Below are 19655 nucleotides of genomic sequence, written 5' to 3'. Positions count from 1 at the left end.
AAGGTGGGGGCGGAGGAGGAGGAGCAAAACTTCAACGTTTTCCAAACTCTAAATGTCTAGCTTATTTCATTGTTTGCTTGTGACCGCAACGGACGCTGTCGCGTGTAATGCGTCCCTCTGCAGTCACAGCCCACTGAGGAGGACAAAGTCGAAGAGGAGTCGGGGAGTAACGGAATGAGAACGACTCGGATTGAAACAGATTGCACGCTTTTCCTCATTAATGCCAGCGACCAAACCCGACTACATTCTACAAGGGCATGTAAGTGTACCATCTTTTGTGTTCGGCTGGGATGTTTTTTATTATGGTTTTTCCTATGTTGTAACCTCGCCGGAATGTGTGATTGGACATATTGTTCACTCGAGCGTGACACGAGGTTTTGCAGCTGCATAAGTGAACGTGAGAACAAGGATTCATTCGTTCAAGACGCAACTGATTCACACATGTGTTCTCATTTACATTGTCTCAGCTAAATAAGTCCGTCGCGGATTTAGTTCCGTCAGGCCCTTCCTCAAAATGCTATTTACGTAATGGAAACTAGGAATATTATTAATAATGGGTTCGCACCGTTCGCTTTGTATCTAGGCTTTATGGCTTCGTTTACACAGGCCTTATCAAGTATCATGTTGCATTTTCTAGCCAAAAAATGTTGACACCCCTCTGTGCTCCGGATGTGTAGGTCCAGACTGTTATATTATGCCAGGCTCATGCATTTAGCAGTAGGCCTACACGTTATTTTAGACACGTGACAATAACACTCCAAGTTAACACAACACAAGTAAGGTTATTCAACATCGTTAATGTGTAGGTTGAGTGTGGTTATTGTCATTACGCAGCAGCTTTCTCGTGATGGTCTTTTGAGATTGGATAACTTTTTGGAACCACTTTTTTTTTCGGAATGGTGTGTGTGTGTGTGTGTGTGTGTGTGTGTGTGTGTGTGTGTGTGTGTGTGTGTGTGTGTGTGTGTGTGTGTGTGTGTGTGTGTGTGTGTGTGTGTGTGTGTGTGTGTGTGTGTGTGTTCACACATGCAAGCCTCTTGCATTTACTAGCCTTTGATCTGACTAGAGCTTGGAAAGGTTTGTGTAGCAGTATTGTTTAGCAGTCCTCCCATTTTGGAGTGGGAACGAGAAGATTTCCATATAAACAATCCAGTTGCATTCATTATGCGTTTTTACGCTGACAATTATGCCCTTATTACTTGATTATTTTTTTTCCCGGCACGGCCCTCGTGTTTACATAATATACCTTCTTGATTTCACACCCAATGTCCCCTCTCAAACCCTTCACGTATTGGGGGTTTCATTTTCATGTAAAACGATTAGACGGCATCGCGGTACCAGGGGCGGGACTCTGGTACTCTGGTAGGTCTTGATGCGTTGTCTCTGCAACAGAAACAAAGCGGCGACATCAACGTGAGACGGGAAAATCAGTGAGCTTGTGGATCACTAAAGATGTGAACCTCTCTATCTAATCTGGCTCACCTCATGCTGACCGGAAGAGAGGGGGAGGGCTATATGACGGCCATAAAGAAAAAAGGTGCCCCCTTCATTCTCATTTAAATTATACTTGTTTGACTAATTCAATGTTAGTCAAAGTGAAACATTGCTTGCTTTATGAATCTTTTCCACAAAGCCATGGTCCGAAATTTTCATGTGAAACGATTAGACGGCATCGCGGTACCAGGGACGGGAGTTTGGTAGAGGTCTTGATGCACTGTCTCTGCAACAGAAACAAAGCAGCGACATCAACATTTGACGGGACTATCAGCGAGCTGCTGACCATCATGCAGTCCCTCCAGAAAAACGTGATTATGCGATCGCATAATTCAACGCATATCAGCCAAAGTCCGCATATTCATGCGGGGGCCGCATTTTTTCAAATATGCTGCACTTTCACCGCAAAATTGCAGATTTCCGGGCTTGCATGATTTCATAATCCCTGCATTTTCGTTGCAAAAAAGACACATATATCTTAGCAGAAAGTTGAAAATTTTGAGTTTACTTCACGCAAGAGCAGCCGTTTCCCCCTGCATAAAATTGCATAAATATGCAGCGTATGTCATCGCATTTTTGAAGAAAACATGCCGCATAATCAAGGACTTTTGGCCGCAACAATCACAAAAAAACACAGCATTTTTCTGGAAGGACTGATCATAGAAGGGAAGGTGATAGTCGCATTTAACGAAGATGGTGAAAGAGGGTGCGATCTATGAGAAATTAGTATGGGAGAAATTAACTCTTACATTTAATGATATGTAATTATTATCTTGCCTATGCGTGCTATATTAATTAAATAAGTGTGGGGAAACATTGAGTCAACATGGTACCACTCTCCCTTTATACAACGGCCTCTGGAGCGACCCCTAGCTTGTCCCTAATGTTAGATTTCAGCTTATTTCTAAACTGTTCGGACAGACTCTGCGTTGTGTATTTAGTAGTAATTCTTGAAGTCGAAATCAAAGCAGCTTGACAGGTTGGATTAGAGGGTTGAATAGATGGTTTATTCCAGGATGTACAGCGAGATACAGACTTAGGTTGAATAATCTATAGTGGACCTGGTGGTCGATGACTTGTTCCTTGGCTGTCGAAACCCTCTTCTCGTCGAACCAAAGGGTTGGGGCGAGTATAATACACAAAAGGGATAGATGTATAACACGTGAACAGACGCACTCTCAGCCTTGATAAGGTATTTGGCCCTGGCTATGTCCCGGAGGCCAGGTTCAACCTACCTTGAGACATAACAATGGCAGAATGTTGGGGATAACACCTTGTATCAGTATGAGAGGCCCTGGCCTGTTCCTAGACTAGAATGTTCGTCTAATGTTCTAATGTGTCTAATGTTCGTTGCTGACGTGTTCCATATGTTGTGGCATTACAGACTGTGGTGTGGTGAAGCAACAGGATGTGGTGTGGTGGAACGACAGAATATGGTGTGGTGGAGCAACAGGGTGTGGGCAGAGAGGAGATCTAGGGAGATATGGATAACTGGATGGGCTTGCAAGGGGCAGGATATGACGTAGGTTCTAAGTTCGCAGGAGGCATTATAGGTGCCGCTGTCACACTAGTTTTCTTTGGTTTGACCACAGCATGGAGGCAGACGCACAGAACTCATCGCGATCATCTTAAATGTTGCTGCGATGATGCATCTTTTTATTCTGTTTCAACATCGTCTTAGCCGAGCTAAGACATTTGGTTTTCAAACATAATGGCTCCGCCATTGATGCACGCACAGGTTAGAACACACACACACACGCACGCGCACACACCACAGTGTGAATGTAGGCTACTGCTGCCTGCCTTGGCCAGGACACTGGAAGAGATGTTTAATCTCAATGATGATTATAATTTTCTACTAACCAATAGTAGTTGCCTTGCATTTTAAAATGGCAATGCACTTTTCAGCCCTGAATAACAGTAAAAGCTATTTAATAATTTGCATGCATAGTATGCTGCACTTTCCATTGAACAAATACCCGTTACCATAAATTGACTAATTTTATAATTTAATCAAATGATCACACACTAGCTGCTTTCAGACACATGAGCCGTATGTGTGAACAACATATCCTCACATTCGTACCCTGAAAATCTCCTGAATAATACTACACCTGAGGTAGTAGTATTTTCTCCGTAGGAAATGTAAATTACCTTATATGTGAAGGAGGAGTAGAAAGTCTGTATTTCTCACACCACGTCAGTGGGTGTGTTCTTGGGGATGGCTCTTCTGCATGTCATTGAGTGGCCCCCTAAATGATAATCAGCCTGGTGCCTTTTGTTCGCTTAATGGTTAAATATTTAAAGTTTGGCACTGCTTTTAAGGGTGCACTCACACTAGGCCATCTGGCCGTGGCCGTTGGCCGTTTTCACACCTAACCGTGCTCAAATGGCCCCATTGTTCTCTGGCCTGCACGGTAAACCCTTCAATTTGTTAACCACATAAGATAAGATAATAATTTAGCAGCAGGAAGCAAGTTATAATCCAAATAAGGATAGATACAAAATAGTGCCAAAGTAAGGATAAACGGTATACAAATAGAAAAACGGTAAACGTATAGTTGACGTACGATGTAGTATAAAAAAAAAGTAAATGTAGTAGGCCTATACACATAATGTGCCTGATCTCATCAGGCACATTATGTTTTTACCTGGCTAATGTGATGGGTGGGCCTGCTTGCGTTTTTAGTAGTGTGTGTGTGTGTGTGTGTGTGTGTGTGTGTGTGTGTGTGTGTGTGTGTGTGTGTGTGTGTGTGTGTGTGTGTGTGTGTGTGTGTGTGTGTGTGTGTGTGTGTGTGTGTGTGTGTGTGTGTGTGTGTGTGTGTGTGTGTGTGTGTGTGTGAGATGAGTAGTGAAATAAATGCATGCATTATTTTATTTACGACCGGATATTCAATTGGTTCCTGTTGGTTGCCAGTTGAGGTCATGGGTAGGTAGGTAGGGAATTTATTTCATTTTTTCCAGCGGTGGCGATGATAGGTAGGTTGTTTTCATTTAAAAACGAGAAAATTCGCTCATCCTTGTACAGAATGAAGAGGTGCTGTACCAAAACATAATTATAGTTTGCATAAAAAAAAAAAAATATATATATATATATTTTTTTTTTATAAAGCTCATAAAATAATTTGGGTCGCACATAAATTGACAGTGTCGGTCGGAAACCGGAACCAAACAATTTTTTTTTTTAGGCCTTAGTTATCCAGTAAGACGATAATATAATGCAATCCTGTCTTCTTTCAGCGAGCGATAGCTGCTCAGCTGTTACAGCTCTGTTTCTTCAGCAGGAGGTAGTCCCAGCTCCAGCAATGACTCAGCTTTCAAATTCAAAGGGATTTTGAACACACCCTTTGTCACTCAAAATGTCATATCGCCACGTTGGCTTAAACTGATGAAAATGATCAATGAGAACAACCAGGTGTGTCTGAATAATTCAAGTCAGATGTTTCACATCTGTGTCAGTGACATCATCTTCTTCTATCTGCTGTAACACACTGGGAATCGTGTTGTGTCTTGTGTTTGGCCATCGGAGTCGTGCAAGTCAAAGCTTGTAAAGTAGTGAAAGTTTCCAGTAGGAAAAGTCGAGCAACATAACACAACATAAGTCCTTCACAGAGACATTTTCCCACATATACCTTATGACCAGTTTAGCTATCTGAGACTTCTGTGCTCTCATCGAGCTGAATTGAGATATAAGGCAAGATACATTTTTCAGCAATGGTGTGGGATTGATCCTTCCTCACCTTGTTATATTTATATTAATTGTATGTTGCCAAATGTCCCGCCTCCTTTTTAATCTAAATCATATTTTTTGCTGTCTGTGGGTCGGTGGGTGGGTTGGTCGGTTGGTCGTTCCAGACCTTAAAATACCATATTCAATGCTGGGATAGCTAGTTACTTCAATTAAATTGCATTTGTATAGCACTTTATCAAAATAAGGGTCTCAAAGGGCTTAACAGGCCCTATATATTGTCTATGGGGATGGGGTGCGGGCCGCTGAGCAGGCGGGTAGCCGTATGGGGTGTACTGGCATCCAGTCTCGGTCAACGCAACACTCTAAAACAGACAGAATGAGGGTTGGAAGGGGCTGGGTGGACGGGGACGTGTAGGCATAGGGCTGGGCGATATGGCTGAAAACTGTATCACGATTTAAGTGTTTCATATTGGTCGATATCGATAATTTGTGTGACCTTTTTTAAAATGAGGACCAGGAGAAAAATATACTACATTTTTACTAAATTATCCTTAACCTTACTCTGGTTGTAGGCAGACAATGGAAATGAATGTCAACAACACAGCCATGGAAAACACTGAAATACATGCCCATCACAATGAAAACTTAAAGGGACACTGTAATATTTTACGTCATTTATTACCTCAAATCAACGTATTCATTCATAAATAAGTCCTCATTGGTGTAGAATTATCTCTGCCAAAAATCTCACTTATCCTCCCTGAGCGAAGAATAATTATTATGTAGTTACATAGGACGGGTAAGCTTCATGGAGGCTTCCATGTTCTTCCGGTCTATGAACTGCCGAGAGGGACAAAAAGCACTAAGTGGTACAGGAAATGCAAACGCGTTTTCAATCTGAGCCAGCGTGAATGATGACTGAAATAATTCACTATCTTGCTCGAGGAGTAATTACTCATACATCATTAGCTTACACTAATGATTCAATGCAGTTTGAAATTTGTTTGAAATAACGAACCTCATCATAACTCGAATGACTCGATGAGGTAGTATTGGATGTTATGACACAGCTTCTTGGCACATACTGCCCACCGTAGATTTTGAACAAGCGAGCACTATTAGTTTAAATGCAATGTATTGTACCACCAGATGGGAGTAATTTTTACAGTGTCCCTTTAACAATTATCAATAATAAAGTGCTCAACAAAAATATATGTTACAAAAACATGTGAGACCCGAGAAGAACTATCTACATATATATTTTTTACTGCAGGTTTAGTGCAAAAAAGTTCATCCTCTGAAACACCGGGCTTCTCAACGGTACTGAGTAGGGGTGGAACGGTTCACAAAATCCACGGTTCGGTTCGGTTCACGGTTTCGTGGTCACGGTTTTCGGTTCGGTATATGTTGATTATTAGGAAAATCTATTATGTCTTGTATAGTCAAGTTAAAACTGAAAGAATGAAGCAGTCTGACATTTGATACATCATTGTGACAGTCTTAGGTTGAGATTCTGGCACTGCAAGAGAGGAGACATTGCTAGTTCCAACATGTGCTTCATTTATTTGGTAAACAGAACTCAAAACTCAAAACTTTCTCTTGAACTGAAAGTGCAGTGTTTGAAAAACAATCAAAGAAAAATAAGGCTGGATTTCTTACAAACTTAAAGTGCCACTGTGTTATCTCAAATAACAAAATAAATAATCCAGTAAATAATCATCAATATAAAATATAGCATAAACCAAACTAACACATACTGCACTGCTTAAACAACAAGGCTCTACTCATTGTATTCTCATGTTCTTCTGCAAGAAGATCAGTTTGTCCACATTCTCTGCCAAAAGACGAGATCTACTTGCAGTGACAATGTCTCCTGCTGTAGAGAAAACTCTCTCACTTGGTACAGATGTACCTGGGACTGCAAGGTAACGTCGAGCCAATTTAGCAATATGAGGGTACTTGTGCTCGTTGCTTCTCCACCATGCAAGTGGATTTTCATCCACAGGAATGCATCCTGTGAGCCTGTATGCCATGACCTCCTCCTCAGTGATCTGGGACAAAGTCTTGGTGGTTCCCTTCTCTGATGTAAAGAGCTCTCCAAAAAGCTCTGCCATGACAGATTTTTTCTGAGGAGGAGATTCTTTTGATGCCTCTGGCTCTCCAGCTGAGGATGAACTGGCCACCTGGGCTTCTCTGGGTTGAACCTGCATGATAAAATGACATAGTATGGTAGTTTTAAAAATATTGATAAAAACAAACACTCTCATAGCAGCAAAGACACTAAAACTATATGCTCTACTGTACACTGAGAAAATACAATAAATGCAAAGGCTCAAGTATTCTGTTTAGTTTTTAAAAAAAGAGAGAAATTGTAATTATGTAAAAACACATAAATTTAGTACTAATTACAGAATAAGAAACAATACCTGCTCTTCAATTTCCATGATCTCTCTTGTGAGAACACTGTAGATTTTCTGAATAGTCTTCTTCCAAGTAGGGCAGGGACTTAAATCTTGGATCCAGGGCTGTGCTTCTGTGCAGATAGTCCTGAAGATCAGGGTCCCCGTATCTGTCTTTCAGGTTTTTAGTGATGGCTGCCTTAGCATCTTTGATGGTGGCGCTGTCCTCTTCACTGGGTGTCATGGATTTCAGTATCATCTTCTGCAGAGGGATTATCATGGACACTGAAGGGGATGTTTCTGTGCTCATGAGTGTTGTTACATTCTTCAGAGGTTTGAGAATCTTGGTTAGGTCCTCTGCCAGTTTTACCTCACTGTCAGTCAAAACAGCAATATCTTTGACACTTTTCCTAACATCTTTGTCCATCAGAGCAGAATAGATGGAAGCTTGCTGCTCCAAATAACGCTCCAGCATGTCATATGTTGTGTTCCAACGAGTTGGGACATCATGAATTAGTTTGTGAACTGGCAATTGCAGCATCTCCTGTTTAGTTTTTAAGGCGTGGGTGGCTGTTGTGCTCCGATGGAAAAATGCCACCACTTTCCTCATCTTCCCCAGGAGCCGGGATACCTGATTTATTGAGACTGCATTCTTGGCTGCAAGATTAACAGTATGTTCAAAGCAGCCAATTTGTGGCCCCAGTCCAGCTGTTGCATTGACTGCATTCACCATATTTTTTCCATTGTCTGTAGTAACAGGGATTGTGCTGCTGCCCCTCTGCAACTTCCATTCTGTCAGTGCTTCAGAGAGATGCTCGCTAGTATGGCTCTCATAAAGGGGGCGCGTCTGTAAAACGGAGCTTTTCATCTCCCATTCTGAGGTAATGTAATGGACAGTCACAGTCAGGAAACTTTCAGTAGCCCTGGAGGTCCATCCATCACTAGTTAGCGCTACTGATGCTGTGTCAGACAACTCTTTAACAATTTCTTGTCGGGTCTCTTCATAAAGTGCGGGTATTACCGTGTTGCTGAAGTGTTTGCGGGAGGGGATTTTATATCGTGGCTCCAGTGCTTTAATCATGTGACGGAATCCCGCACCCTCCACCACGGAATAAGGCTGCATATCTTTGGCGATGAAATATGCCACTCCTTTAGTTATGCATTTCGCCCTGTCTGACTCGTCACCGTATGCCTGTTTAAAAGCTGCGGGGAGTAGAAGTTGTCCTTTCGCCTCTGCCCCTTTCCCCCTTGCACTGCCAATTTTCTCACTGGGATGATGTCTCCGCAGGTGAGCCGACATGTTGCTTGTGTTGCTATTAACATACACAACACGCGTTGCACAATGTTTGCAAACTGTGGCACTTTTGTCGACAATTTTCTTGCCGCCGTCATCGTAGGTCACTCTGAAAGCAAAATGCTCCCATGCAGCAGACCTATAATGTGCTGCTGGCGCGTCTTCCAGCTCCTGTCCTTTCCCACTCGCCATCCCCACACAACTCTCCACAACTAATTTTCATCTGCTGCCGCCTAGGTTGCTTTGCTACTTCTTCTTGTTTACTACTGGCGGTTGACTTTAGGCGCAGTACCGCCACCTTCTGCTCTGGAGTGTACACGCTTCGCCTATGAGAAAAAGGAGCAGTGCATGAACCGAACGGAACACACGCAAATTGAACCGAGACAGTCGAACCGAACGGTTCGGAGTGTCTTCATAAACCGTTCCATCCCTAGTACTGAGCGGAAGCATATCCTTAGCTATGTGATATGCCACTACCTGGGTTATGTCTTTGTAGCGTTTGGATGCTTTGTCATCAGGCACTGATGCCGAGTACCTCTCCATGGTGGTCAGCTGCTGCTTTTGCGGCGTTGCATTTGCAGATGTTGCTGGCGGTTTTTTGATACGGCTGTGCTCCAAAGGGTGAGAGTGGCACGACGCTGAAGTTGGCATCCGATTCGCAGCATCCGATTCAGCAGCTGGTCCACTTTAAATCGGTCCTGATTGAAAACCACTACACCTAGACTCTTCAAATCTGGACTAAATTATCACAGTGAGGCTATACATTATAATAAACATAGTTACAGATTTGTGAAACCTTTTTTCTATTTGTGAAAATGCAATACAGGCTCATTTTAATGCTTTTTAGGGGTCCAGACTGCATTAGAACGGGTCCTGATTGAAAACCACTACACCTAGACTCTTAAAATCTAGACTAAATTATCACAGTGAGGCTATACATTATGTAAAACATAGTTTCAGATTTGTGAAACCTTTACCCTATTTGTGAAAATGCAATAAAGGCACATTTTAATGCTTTTTAGGGGTCCAGACTGCATTAGAACTGATCCTGATTAAAAACCACTACACCTAGACTCTTCAAATCTGGACTAAATTATCACAGTGAGGCTATACATTATGTAAAACATAGTTTCAGATTTGTGAAACCTTTAACCTATTTGTGAAAATGCAATGCGGTCTGGACCCCTAAAAAGCATTCAAATAAGCCTGTATTGCATTTTGTCTGACGCCATGTGCAATATACACGGACAATATCCGACCGATTTTTTTTTTTTCCAATTTGACCGGTAAAATGAAACCTTTCCGGTCACATGACCGGTGTAGTAGATTAATCGAGATATAAACACTTAGACTAATTCAAGAGAGAGAGTAAAATAAAACGAGGGGTCCGGAGCTAGAATTGACAAAAGACTTTATCGTGCAGAAAAACAACAACGATAACAGCCGAGAAAGTCTTAAGAGTCACTGCCCCAACGTCGACTCCAGCTCCTCTTTATTATAATAATAATAATAATAATAATACATTTAATTTAGAGGCGCCTTTCAAGACACCCAAGGTCACCTTACAGAGCATATAGTCATCATTCAAAACTATGTAAAACAGACTAGGAATAAAAGGAAAGCAGAGGTTAAACATGAATAATAATAATTAATAACACTCAAAGACGCCTAAAGTGAAGGGGGGACCTCACTAACCACCACCAATACATATACATTATACACATATAGGAATTTCTTTGTTTACAATGGAGCCACAATGGGGTTTCCGCCCGTCAATCTTCGTCCCAGCATGTTATCAACTGCCCAGTTCTGTGGTCCGCGTGGATCAACCTCATTAGCCAAGATGACCCAAAGCTGAAAAGGCTGAGGTCAACTTTAGCTTGACCCAAGGCTGAAAAGGCTGAGACCAACTTAGCTTCCCCCCAGTTCCCTAGACATTCCTGTGCACCATCTGTTCTGATCCCAGATTCTGCAAGCACAATGCTTTCCACCATTTAAAATATAAAACCTATTAATAATCATGGTTTACCATAGAATATACTCACTAATTTCTACCACACGGGCACCAATTTCTTCTAGCGGAAACACTGGTACAACCGTGGCCAGAAAACATTTTCTATTGATATTATTGATTACGTGTCTATCGTGGTACATATCGTTATCGTTTTATCGCCCAGCTCTATGTAGGCATCCTCTAATCTAGTTATCTGATCGCTTTATCTGAGAAATCACTTCCTTGTTATTTTTGATACCTCTGTTAATTTTTTTTTAGCATTTTACAAATGAATGAATAATTGTGTTTTTATAATACCACGGGATAACTGTCAGTGGACCGGTCTCAAGGTCACTGAGCACATTACCAGTATATGTTCCGGATTTTACACCGACTTATCCTACATGAAATCATGCCAAGGAATGCTGTTCAAGTATCAATGTCACCGCACTAATTAAATGTCCTTGCGTTCCATTTCTTCCAGAAGGATTTCAACATTCCTGGACACACGATCAAGGCAAAATGGATACCACTCTTTGGATGTATGTTCAGCAAAATAATCAAGTCCAGCAAAATTCACAACAGCATCAACAATTCTGGAGTCAGGCAGGCTACTCAAATACTTACCCAAAATATGCAGAGGTCAATGACTCACAAAGTGCTCAGTTCAATCCTGGCTATGGTCAGCAAACCACTTATCAGCAGTTGACAACAAACCCAGGGTATAAACCCCTTCAGAATAATTATGTAAATGGGAACTCAAACCAAAAGACTGCATATGATGATGCACAGACAAGAAACTTTCCCCGTCAATGGCAAGTAAGTGCATGTCAAATGACAACTCGGCAAGATCCTACCTTTCCTGGGAACTGGTCAAACCAGAGACAACCAAAGATGACGGAACAGACGGAAACATACCCATACCAAAACATGCAAAACAGTGTTGGTAATCACAATTTAATGCCACTGAAATTTAATTACCTTCCAGAAAATGTTAAGAAAACAGTGCCACATAATAGAGGAGGGCACAGGGAGTCAAATACAGAATTAACATCTACATTCCGATGGAAACTCCCTGCCACACATGGCAAGCAAGTGGAAGCAACAAGAAAGAAAGAAGGTGCAAGAAAGAACCAAACTCAAACCCCCTATACAGCATCAACACGAACGGCTTCACCACGTTTTACTATGCCAAGAAAACCAATGCCTCCCCTTGATACAACATTCATCTCAAGTGTACCACTTCCTGTGTCGCAAACACATATGCAACTTCAGAGTGGTGCAGGGGCGGCCCCCGCTTTCAGTAACTCTCCTGTATTCAGGCCCCCACCTCCGCACACCAGCTGTCTTTCTCGTGTCAAAAATGTTGAACTACCTCAAGCCACTCATCTGATGAATCCAAACAACCCGGGCAGAAACCCACCCCCTAGCTATTCTTGCCAAAAGGCTGTGGCGGTTGTACAACCACTGTCGCAAAAAAACACCCAAGTACCTGCTAAAAAGAGCTGCCCTGAGAGGATGGGTCGCCAGAAAGATACCTCAATAGATGGTTGTGTTGACAACATCCAAATAGACGGCAACACATTACCACATCTATTTCAACCTTTGCCTGAATCTGACGGTTCAGAAAAAGACGGTTCAGGCTCTGACCAAAAACACCCACCAAATGCCAACATAGAGCCTACCAATGATGGGACAGTGTCCCCTTCACTGCTACCAAAAGGAAATGTGAAGGAGTCTGAAGCTCATCAATCAGTGACCCTGGATTCAAGCCACGGTAAAGAAATCCCAAAAAGTGGGGTTGAAGAGTCTGAAACGGATGATGTTGGGCTGTTGAGCGTAGTTCCTGTAAGGACATGGACACATAAACAATTGACTGCTTTAGTTGAAATTACTACCGGAATTGAAATGATCAAACCTTGTCATTCAAATGCGGTTGTAGACCAGTTAATAAAACACCTTTGGGATAATGACCCGAAAAAAGCATTGAGTCTGATCAAATCAAACTATTACAAAGAGCTAATGACTGGGGTGATCGACTTTTGCAAGGACACACACGACTCGACTATACTGTCACACATAGATAGCAAAAACTGGGATAGGGTTAAAGAAAAGTGCACTGTACTTGAAGACGATGGTGTCCATTTTGAGTCTCCTTATGTGTCCCCGTGGTTGAATGTTAACAGGCAGCTGGATGACATTGATAACGAGTTTGGCTTCCCCTCGTCGTTGAAGAATGGTGAAAGCAAATGCAACACTGAGACGAATCCAATGGAGACAAAATGTGTAATTCCTGTGGATATTGTGAAGCAAATGGCAATTGAAAATGTGCCTCTAATTGCACCTGCTCTAGATGTTGTAGAGGCAGCTAAGTCAATTCTCCAAACCAAATGTACCCTATCCATAGTTCCTGATGAAGCATTAACAGTGGACCTGAATGATCCATTGGACCTCCTTGAAATAGAAACGATGCATCCTAATCAGGCCCGGATCGTCTTTGAGCAACTGAAAAATGGGTCTAGTTTGATTGAGTTCAAATCCAATGAGTTTTCAACAACTGAGGAACGGACTAGTATGGAGGAGTTTTGCTGCATCAATAGGTGGATAGAGAAGATTTTAGGGAAAGAACCTTCATTCGAGTGCTCGTGCAAGTCACTGTCAGAAACCAACAAGCCCTGTGTCATTTCGACAGGTGACTTGGAACCCAGTGAGAAGGAGAATATTATTGAAGTGTCTCTGAATCCTATGCGTTCAAATTCAAAGAAGGGGAGCAAAACCGTTGACTTGACCAAACAATTTGAGGTGCCACAAAAAGGGTATGACAATACGCCTATTACTCCTCCCTCGACCATGGACTTTAATGAGGAAGACGAGATTATTAATATCCTGAGGAGCATCAAAGGATCCATCTCAACAACAGCTCTTGAAGATAATTTCAATAAAGAGTTGAAGCCTGTACGCACAGGAGAGACACTAAATATTGACCCAAAACAAGCAGAAGATCATGATGAAGATCATACAGCTGTGTGCGCTAAGCATCCCATCGCAGAATCAAGTGAAGACCATACGTCTACACCAAAGGCTGTACTGACTATTGCACAGAAACAATCAAACAGCGACAAACATGATTTGAAGTCCATTGGTTCACATCTCACAGCTGGTCCAAACAGGCTCTCTCCTACAGTGGACCAAAAGGATGCCTGTCCTCAAAGCCTTAAAATGAGACTTGGGCTCAGTAGAAAACGTAGAAGGACAATAGGAAAGATATTGCCATTTGAAGAGCCGGTCACATCTGTCTATCAGCCTGCTATTAAAGATACCTCAAACGATTTAATCAAGGAAAAGGTTGTTGCTGATGACTCCACAACTGCTGCAGAAAAGACTGTGAAACTTGCCTTATTTGGCAGCACAGAACATAGGAGTGGTGTTTCAGGACCCCGCGGAAAGAGTCACTCTTCGAGTCAGTGGTATTCAGGACTTCCGCATCCACCTCCATCTGTCGTTACGCTGACGATTTGTTCAGTCAGAGACCGAATTTGTGAGGAATGGAGAAACAGTTATCTACCTATAACAATAAAAAATGGTAAAAGCAGAACCATTAGGTTGATGGATATCCATCAGAACTCTAACTCGGCCACCAATGCTCCTGTAGAGGCTGAACTCATAGACATGGAGAGGCTTCCCGCTTCCCCTGAGCAAACCTTTCCCCTAGGATCTGGCAAGAAACGTGGAAGGAGGAAGGCCCATGCAGAAGTCCTCCCACTTGAAACAACACAAATGCCAAACAATAGTGTGACAAAGAAATGGCTAGTTAATAGTAGAAGTATATCTAAAACACTAAAAGTTCCTGACATGCGGCGGAAGGAGAACCGAGGATTGAGGTTAGGTCTGCTTCGCCACCACTTGGAAATCAAAGCTGGACCCAGACGCCGAAAGGACAAGAGAGCTTCTGCATTGGGTAAGTCACCACATGGTTATTCTACACCTTTGGTGAATCAATGGGGCAACAAGGCAAGCCTTGTTTCAATGACAGCATTTCTAAGCTGCCATCGTTTTCTTGTAAAGACAAATCTATGTTGCAAAAAATAACTTTTTTTTAAATATAATTTCCTCTAAACAATCAACGTCTTATTTTAGATGCCTCCAAAAGTGCTGCTATGACCAATGGTTTGAAGACCACCATCCAAAGATCAATAGGTAAAGTAATTCCTATCATTTCTTATTTGTTCCCTGCTCAATTCAAAACGTATGGCAGTTGTAATTCTGCTGAACCCTCATCGTCTTATTGTTGGTCACCAGTGAAAAGACCGAAAACTGCAATTATCTGACTTATTGTCTACAAGTGCCGCACATTGGAACTTCAAAACAAGTACCAGAAATTTAACTACAATTTAGATTGCGTTTATGTGCGTCTCTGGTGTTTTAGATACAACTTTATCGATCCCAGATGGGAAATTAAGAACAAAGAACCTAATACAGCATCAGTGTCTTTCTTTATGCAGTATTCGCCTGGCTATTGCATGTACTGACCAACCCTTAATGCTGATGAATTCTCCTTCAGCTGGATGGGCTCGTATTCCAGATAAGAAGCACGGTCTTCTCACGTCCTCTAATGTCGCCCTGCAGTGCAAGTCCACCTTCCAAGAGTCTCAGAAGACAAATGCCAAAAGGAAAAGTCTGGAATATTGTGACTGATTTGGGGTGAATAAAAGTATTAAAAAGGTTTCTTTCTCATGGATATGTTAGGCATTTGTTACCGTGTTTGCTTTGAAGGACACATTTATTTTTCTAGCGACATTGTTGATATTTCAAATTTGTATTTTCTCATTGTTTTTTACATCTCTTTTTTTGCATGCAAAATATGCAATATTGATATATTGCTAATTAATATTGAATGTATGTTGTGCACAATTGCAATAAATCCTTGTTTTTGCTATGACCATCTTTCTATTTATTGTTTTCTTATCGTATTAACCAAACTAGCCCAGAGTATAGCATATCTGCAATCTGGAGGGACAACTTCATACAAGGAACTATATGAGGATGTATTTTATCAGTGGATCGCCCAGGAAATTTTGGATTTCCAAACATACACCAGTGAAGGTTATTGTAGGGAAGTTATGCGAGAATTTGACTATACTTTATAGTAAATATAACCAGAATATACTTAACATATAGATTAAAACTGTATTAATCCCATGGAGGGGGAATTCCTTTAGTTGCAGCAGCCCAGCAGCAGTGGAAGACAGGATATAAAATACATAAAAATACATGAGTGCTAAGGAAAACATAAATAGATGCTATAGTAAGGACTAACGGAATAGACCGTCTAAATGACGAAGAGGCCCAGTAATGCAATGTTAAACGGTGCCCAGTGATCAAGTATATACACATACACATGCATATATGCACAAATACATAAATGCATGCATGCATACACAAAACACAAACATACATCAGGCACTGTTGTTCAGCCTAATGGCTGCCGGCACAAAGTCTTACACCTGGGGGTAATGAATCAGTGGCTGAAGGGGCTCCCCATCTGCCAAAGTTCATAGAGGGGATGGGAGGGGTTGCCCAGGATGGACATGAATTTGTCCCTCCTCCTCCTCTCCTCCTCTGCCTCCAGACTGTGCAACTGTAGCCCAACAACAGAGATGGTCTTCCTCGTCAGCTTTTTAGTCTGTTGGTCTCTCCAGTCTTGTGACCACCTCCACAGCATACCCCAGCAAAGAACCAGTCTCCCGAAGATCTTCATGACATGTTGGGGAAGAATGTATTTATGTACTTTCATAAGTAAAATCAATCCGGTAGTAAAAGCTATGCTGTAGCAATATCTATGTTTGTATGTCATGATAGTAACAATACTTATCGGTGATTTTAATTTTTGCAATGCTGTAAGGTTAGCTCTAAACTCGTAGAATAGCCAGGCCTTAGAAGGCCCATTTGCTCTAGCAATGTGAGAAAGGTTATTTTTAGACAAAGAGGTTGTGAGATGAGTGTGGGGATTGATGCAAGATACAAGATACAATACAAGATGTTTATTGCTATATACACAATGGAAACATAGTTTGCACTGGGCAATGAAATTCTAAATTTGCAAGTTCCCTTCTCACAAAATATACTTAAAATAAAGTAGATAAATAAACTAAACTACAAAAAAAAATCTCTACAAAGGGCAGAATTTAGTTAAACAAAAACAGTTAAATATAATTGAATATAAAGTGCTGTTTAGCATGTGCAATGTTCGCATACAGCAGAAGGCACTGAAAGACATTGAAATATAAGAAGTTAGAATACATACATTGGATATTGAATATTATTATTAGATAAGCACATAGTGCAAATGTAGTTCACAGTTGATAAGAAATATAGTTCACAGTATTGAATATAGTGCAAAGACAGTGTTTGATAGAGTAATTCAGCAGCCTGATGGCCTGTGGATAAAAACTGTTTTTAAGTCTGGTTGTTCTGGCTTTCACGCTCCTGTAGCGTCTGCCAGGTGGAAGCAGTGTGTGCTGGGGGTGTGTAGTGTCCTTGGTGATGTTGTTGCCCTCTTTGTGACTCGGTTGTTGTAAATGTCCTGAAGTGATGGGGGGGGGGCTGCTCCACAGATGTATTGTGCAGTTTTAATCACACGTTGGAGAGCCTTTCTTTCCTGTACCGTGCAGTTCCCAAACCACACTGTGATGGAGTTGGTCAGGAGGCTCTCCACTGTACACCTGTAGAAGTTGCTGAGGAGTTTGGTGGACAGTCCAAATTTCCTCAGCTTTCTTAAAGGTCCCATGACATGCTATTTTATGTATTCTTTAATATAGGTATTAGTGGGCAACTAACACAGTATTCAAAGACGTTCCCGAAATTCAGCCGTGGTGCAGAGTTACAGCCACTCCGAGCCAGTCGCACATTGAGCTTCCCCCAAATGCGCTGTTTTGGTGTCTGTAGCTATAATGCAAATGAGGAGGAGCAAGGCGGGTCAAGGAGGAGGGTGGGGGTGTGGCCCTGAGCAGCTTGCAGCCACGGTACCATGCGCTCTGTTTACAGTGGATGTATCGCAATGGCGAGGCGCACACAGCCTTTAGCCGTGTTCTGTAAATATTCTAGAACACACGGGAGTCGTGGAGCTCTATATCTAAATATTATCATATAGCCTACATAGATATCTATATCATATAATATATATTATAACGGCCAAAAGCTGTGTGAGCCGATATTATGAATCTCAAACGACCGCGTTGGGTTCTCCGACGTTCCTGGTTCTTCAACGTCCTCATCAATGTGAAGTAGACCGCGACAAGGAGGAGAAAGGGATCGTTGCCGGGCAGCGCTTAGGCACCTCCGCCTCCGGCGGTGGTCCCTCAGCGGGTCTCAAGCTGGAGACATTCGCCGCCAACAATCCCTTTCTCCTCCATGTCGTGGTTCATGTTCTTGAGGGAGTCAAAGCCAAAGTTCCTTCCCCCCAATTCATTCTCAACCTTGGCTGAGATAACCCCCAATACGAGTCTCGTTGTAGAAATACCAGAGACGAGAGTCCGACAGAACGGTTATCCAAATAACAAGGAAGTGTACAACAGTTGCGTTACAGTCCTGGAGCTCTATATCTAAATAATATCATATAATACATAGAAATCTATATCATTTAATACATATTATCACGGCCAAAAGCTGTGTGCGCCTCCAGACGATATAATGAATCACAAACGACTTTGTCGGGTTCTGCGACGTCTCTGGTTCTTCCACTTTCACATCAACCTGAAGTCGACTGAACCGCGCGCTGCCTGCTGCCGGCTGCCCGCTGCCGGGCGATGGTGCCTCGCGGCAACAGGCGGCATGTCGCAGTTCATGTACTTCAGCCAGTCAAAGCCAAAGTTCCTTTCCCCCAATTCCTTCTCAACCATGGCTCAGATAACCCCCACAACAGTCTTGTTGTGGAAATACAAGACACGTCAAAGAACCGACAAGAAACACTTGCGTTACAGTGTGTGTATTCACACACACACACACACACACACACACACACACACACACACACACACACACACACACACACACACACATGTGGCGCTCGCACGGTCGAGTCTCATTGGCGGGCCAATGTCTCTGGGCGGGCCAGGCAGAGTAAGGGGAGGAGCTGAGATTCCTGATGACGTCATGAATACAGACATTCCAAATCAGCGCACTTGAGCCTCCGTTTTTTCAAAGGCGAGCAGAACAGCTAGTGCTCGTTTTACATCAAACGCAAGTTTTAGCCATTGGGGGACCATAGGCAGGCTAGGGGAACTCATATTTACGTTAGAAAACCTCATAAAGTGAGATTTTCATGTCATGGGACCTTTAAGAAGTACAGACGCTGCTGAGACTTCTTGGCAATGTGCTGGGTGTTGTGAGTCTACCTGAGTCTCGCCGAGGTGTAATGGATTGTGCTGGTCTCCCCTCTTCCTCGGGTTGATAATCAACTCCTTAGTCTTCTCTGTGTATAAGGAGAGATTATATGTGTGGCACCAGGACACCAGCTGAGCCATCTCCCCCCTGTAGTCTATCTCCACCCTACCAGTGATCAGTCCGATAACTGTTGTGTTGTGGTAGAAATTAATGATTATATTCTATGGTAAACTATGATTATTATTAGGCCTGTATATCTAATGGTAGAAAACATTTAAAGCGTCCTGGATTCTTATCCAGGGCTGGTCACGAGGCCTGGGAGTCTTGGGTCAGAGCAAGGGTTAGGGCCCAACCCCCCAGGAGCAGGAAGCTACTGAGACAATGCATGCTGACTCCACTTCCTGG

At 42.4% G+C, this 19655-nt stretch overlaps 1 protein-coding gene across 2 annotated transcripts; it reads left to right on the top strand.

The window, feature by feature from the left end:
* Positions 1-15808, top strand: si:ch211-106e7.2 (uncharacterized). 2 transcript variants are annotated; one of them, XM_030366143.1, is made up of 4 exons: positions 1-259; positions 11353-14826; positions 15006-15065; positions 15430-15808. In XM_030366143.1, the coding sequence occupies exons 2-4, from the start codon at positions 11391-11393 to the stop codon at positions 15561-15563; spliced, it is 3630 nt and encodes a 1209-aa protein (XP_030222003.1). In that variant the 5' UTR covers positions 1-259; positions 11353-11390; the 3' UTR covers positions 15564-15808. The 2 variants fall into 2 exon arrangements, with proteins under 2 accessions (XP_030222003.1, XP_030222004.1); XM_030366144.1 differs by having other exon boundaries at positions 32-259; positions 11356-14826; positions 15430-15786.
* Positions 15809-19655: the final 3847 nt, after the last annotated feature.

The sequence above is a fragment of the Gadus morhua genome, chromosome 9 (genome assembly GCF_902167405.1).
Source record: "Gadus morhua chromosome 9, gadMor3.0, whole genome shotgun sequence".
Taxonomy (NCBI): domain Eukaryota; kingdom Metazoa; phylum Chordata; class Actinopteri; order Gadiformes; family Gadidae; genus Gadus; species Gadus morhua.
Note: the sequence above shows the minus strand (reverse complement) of the source record. Positions and strands in the feature narration are given on the sequence as shown.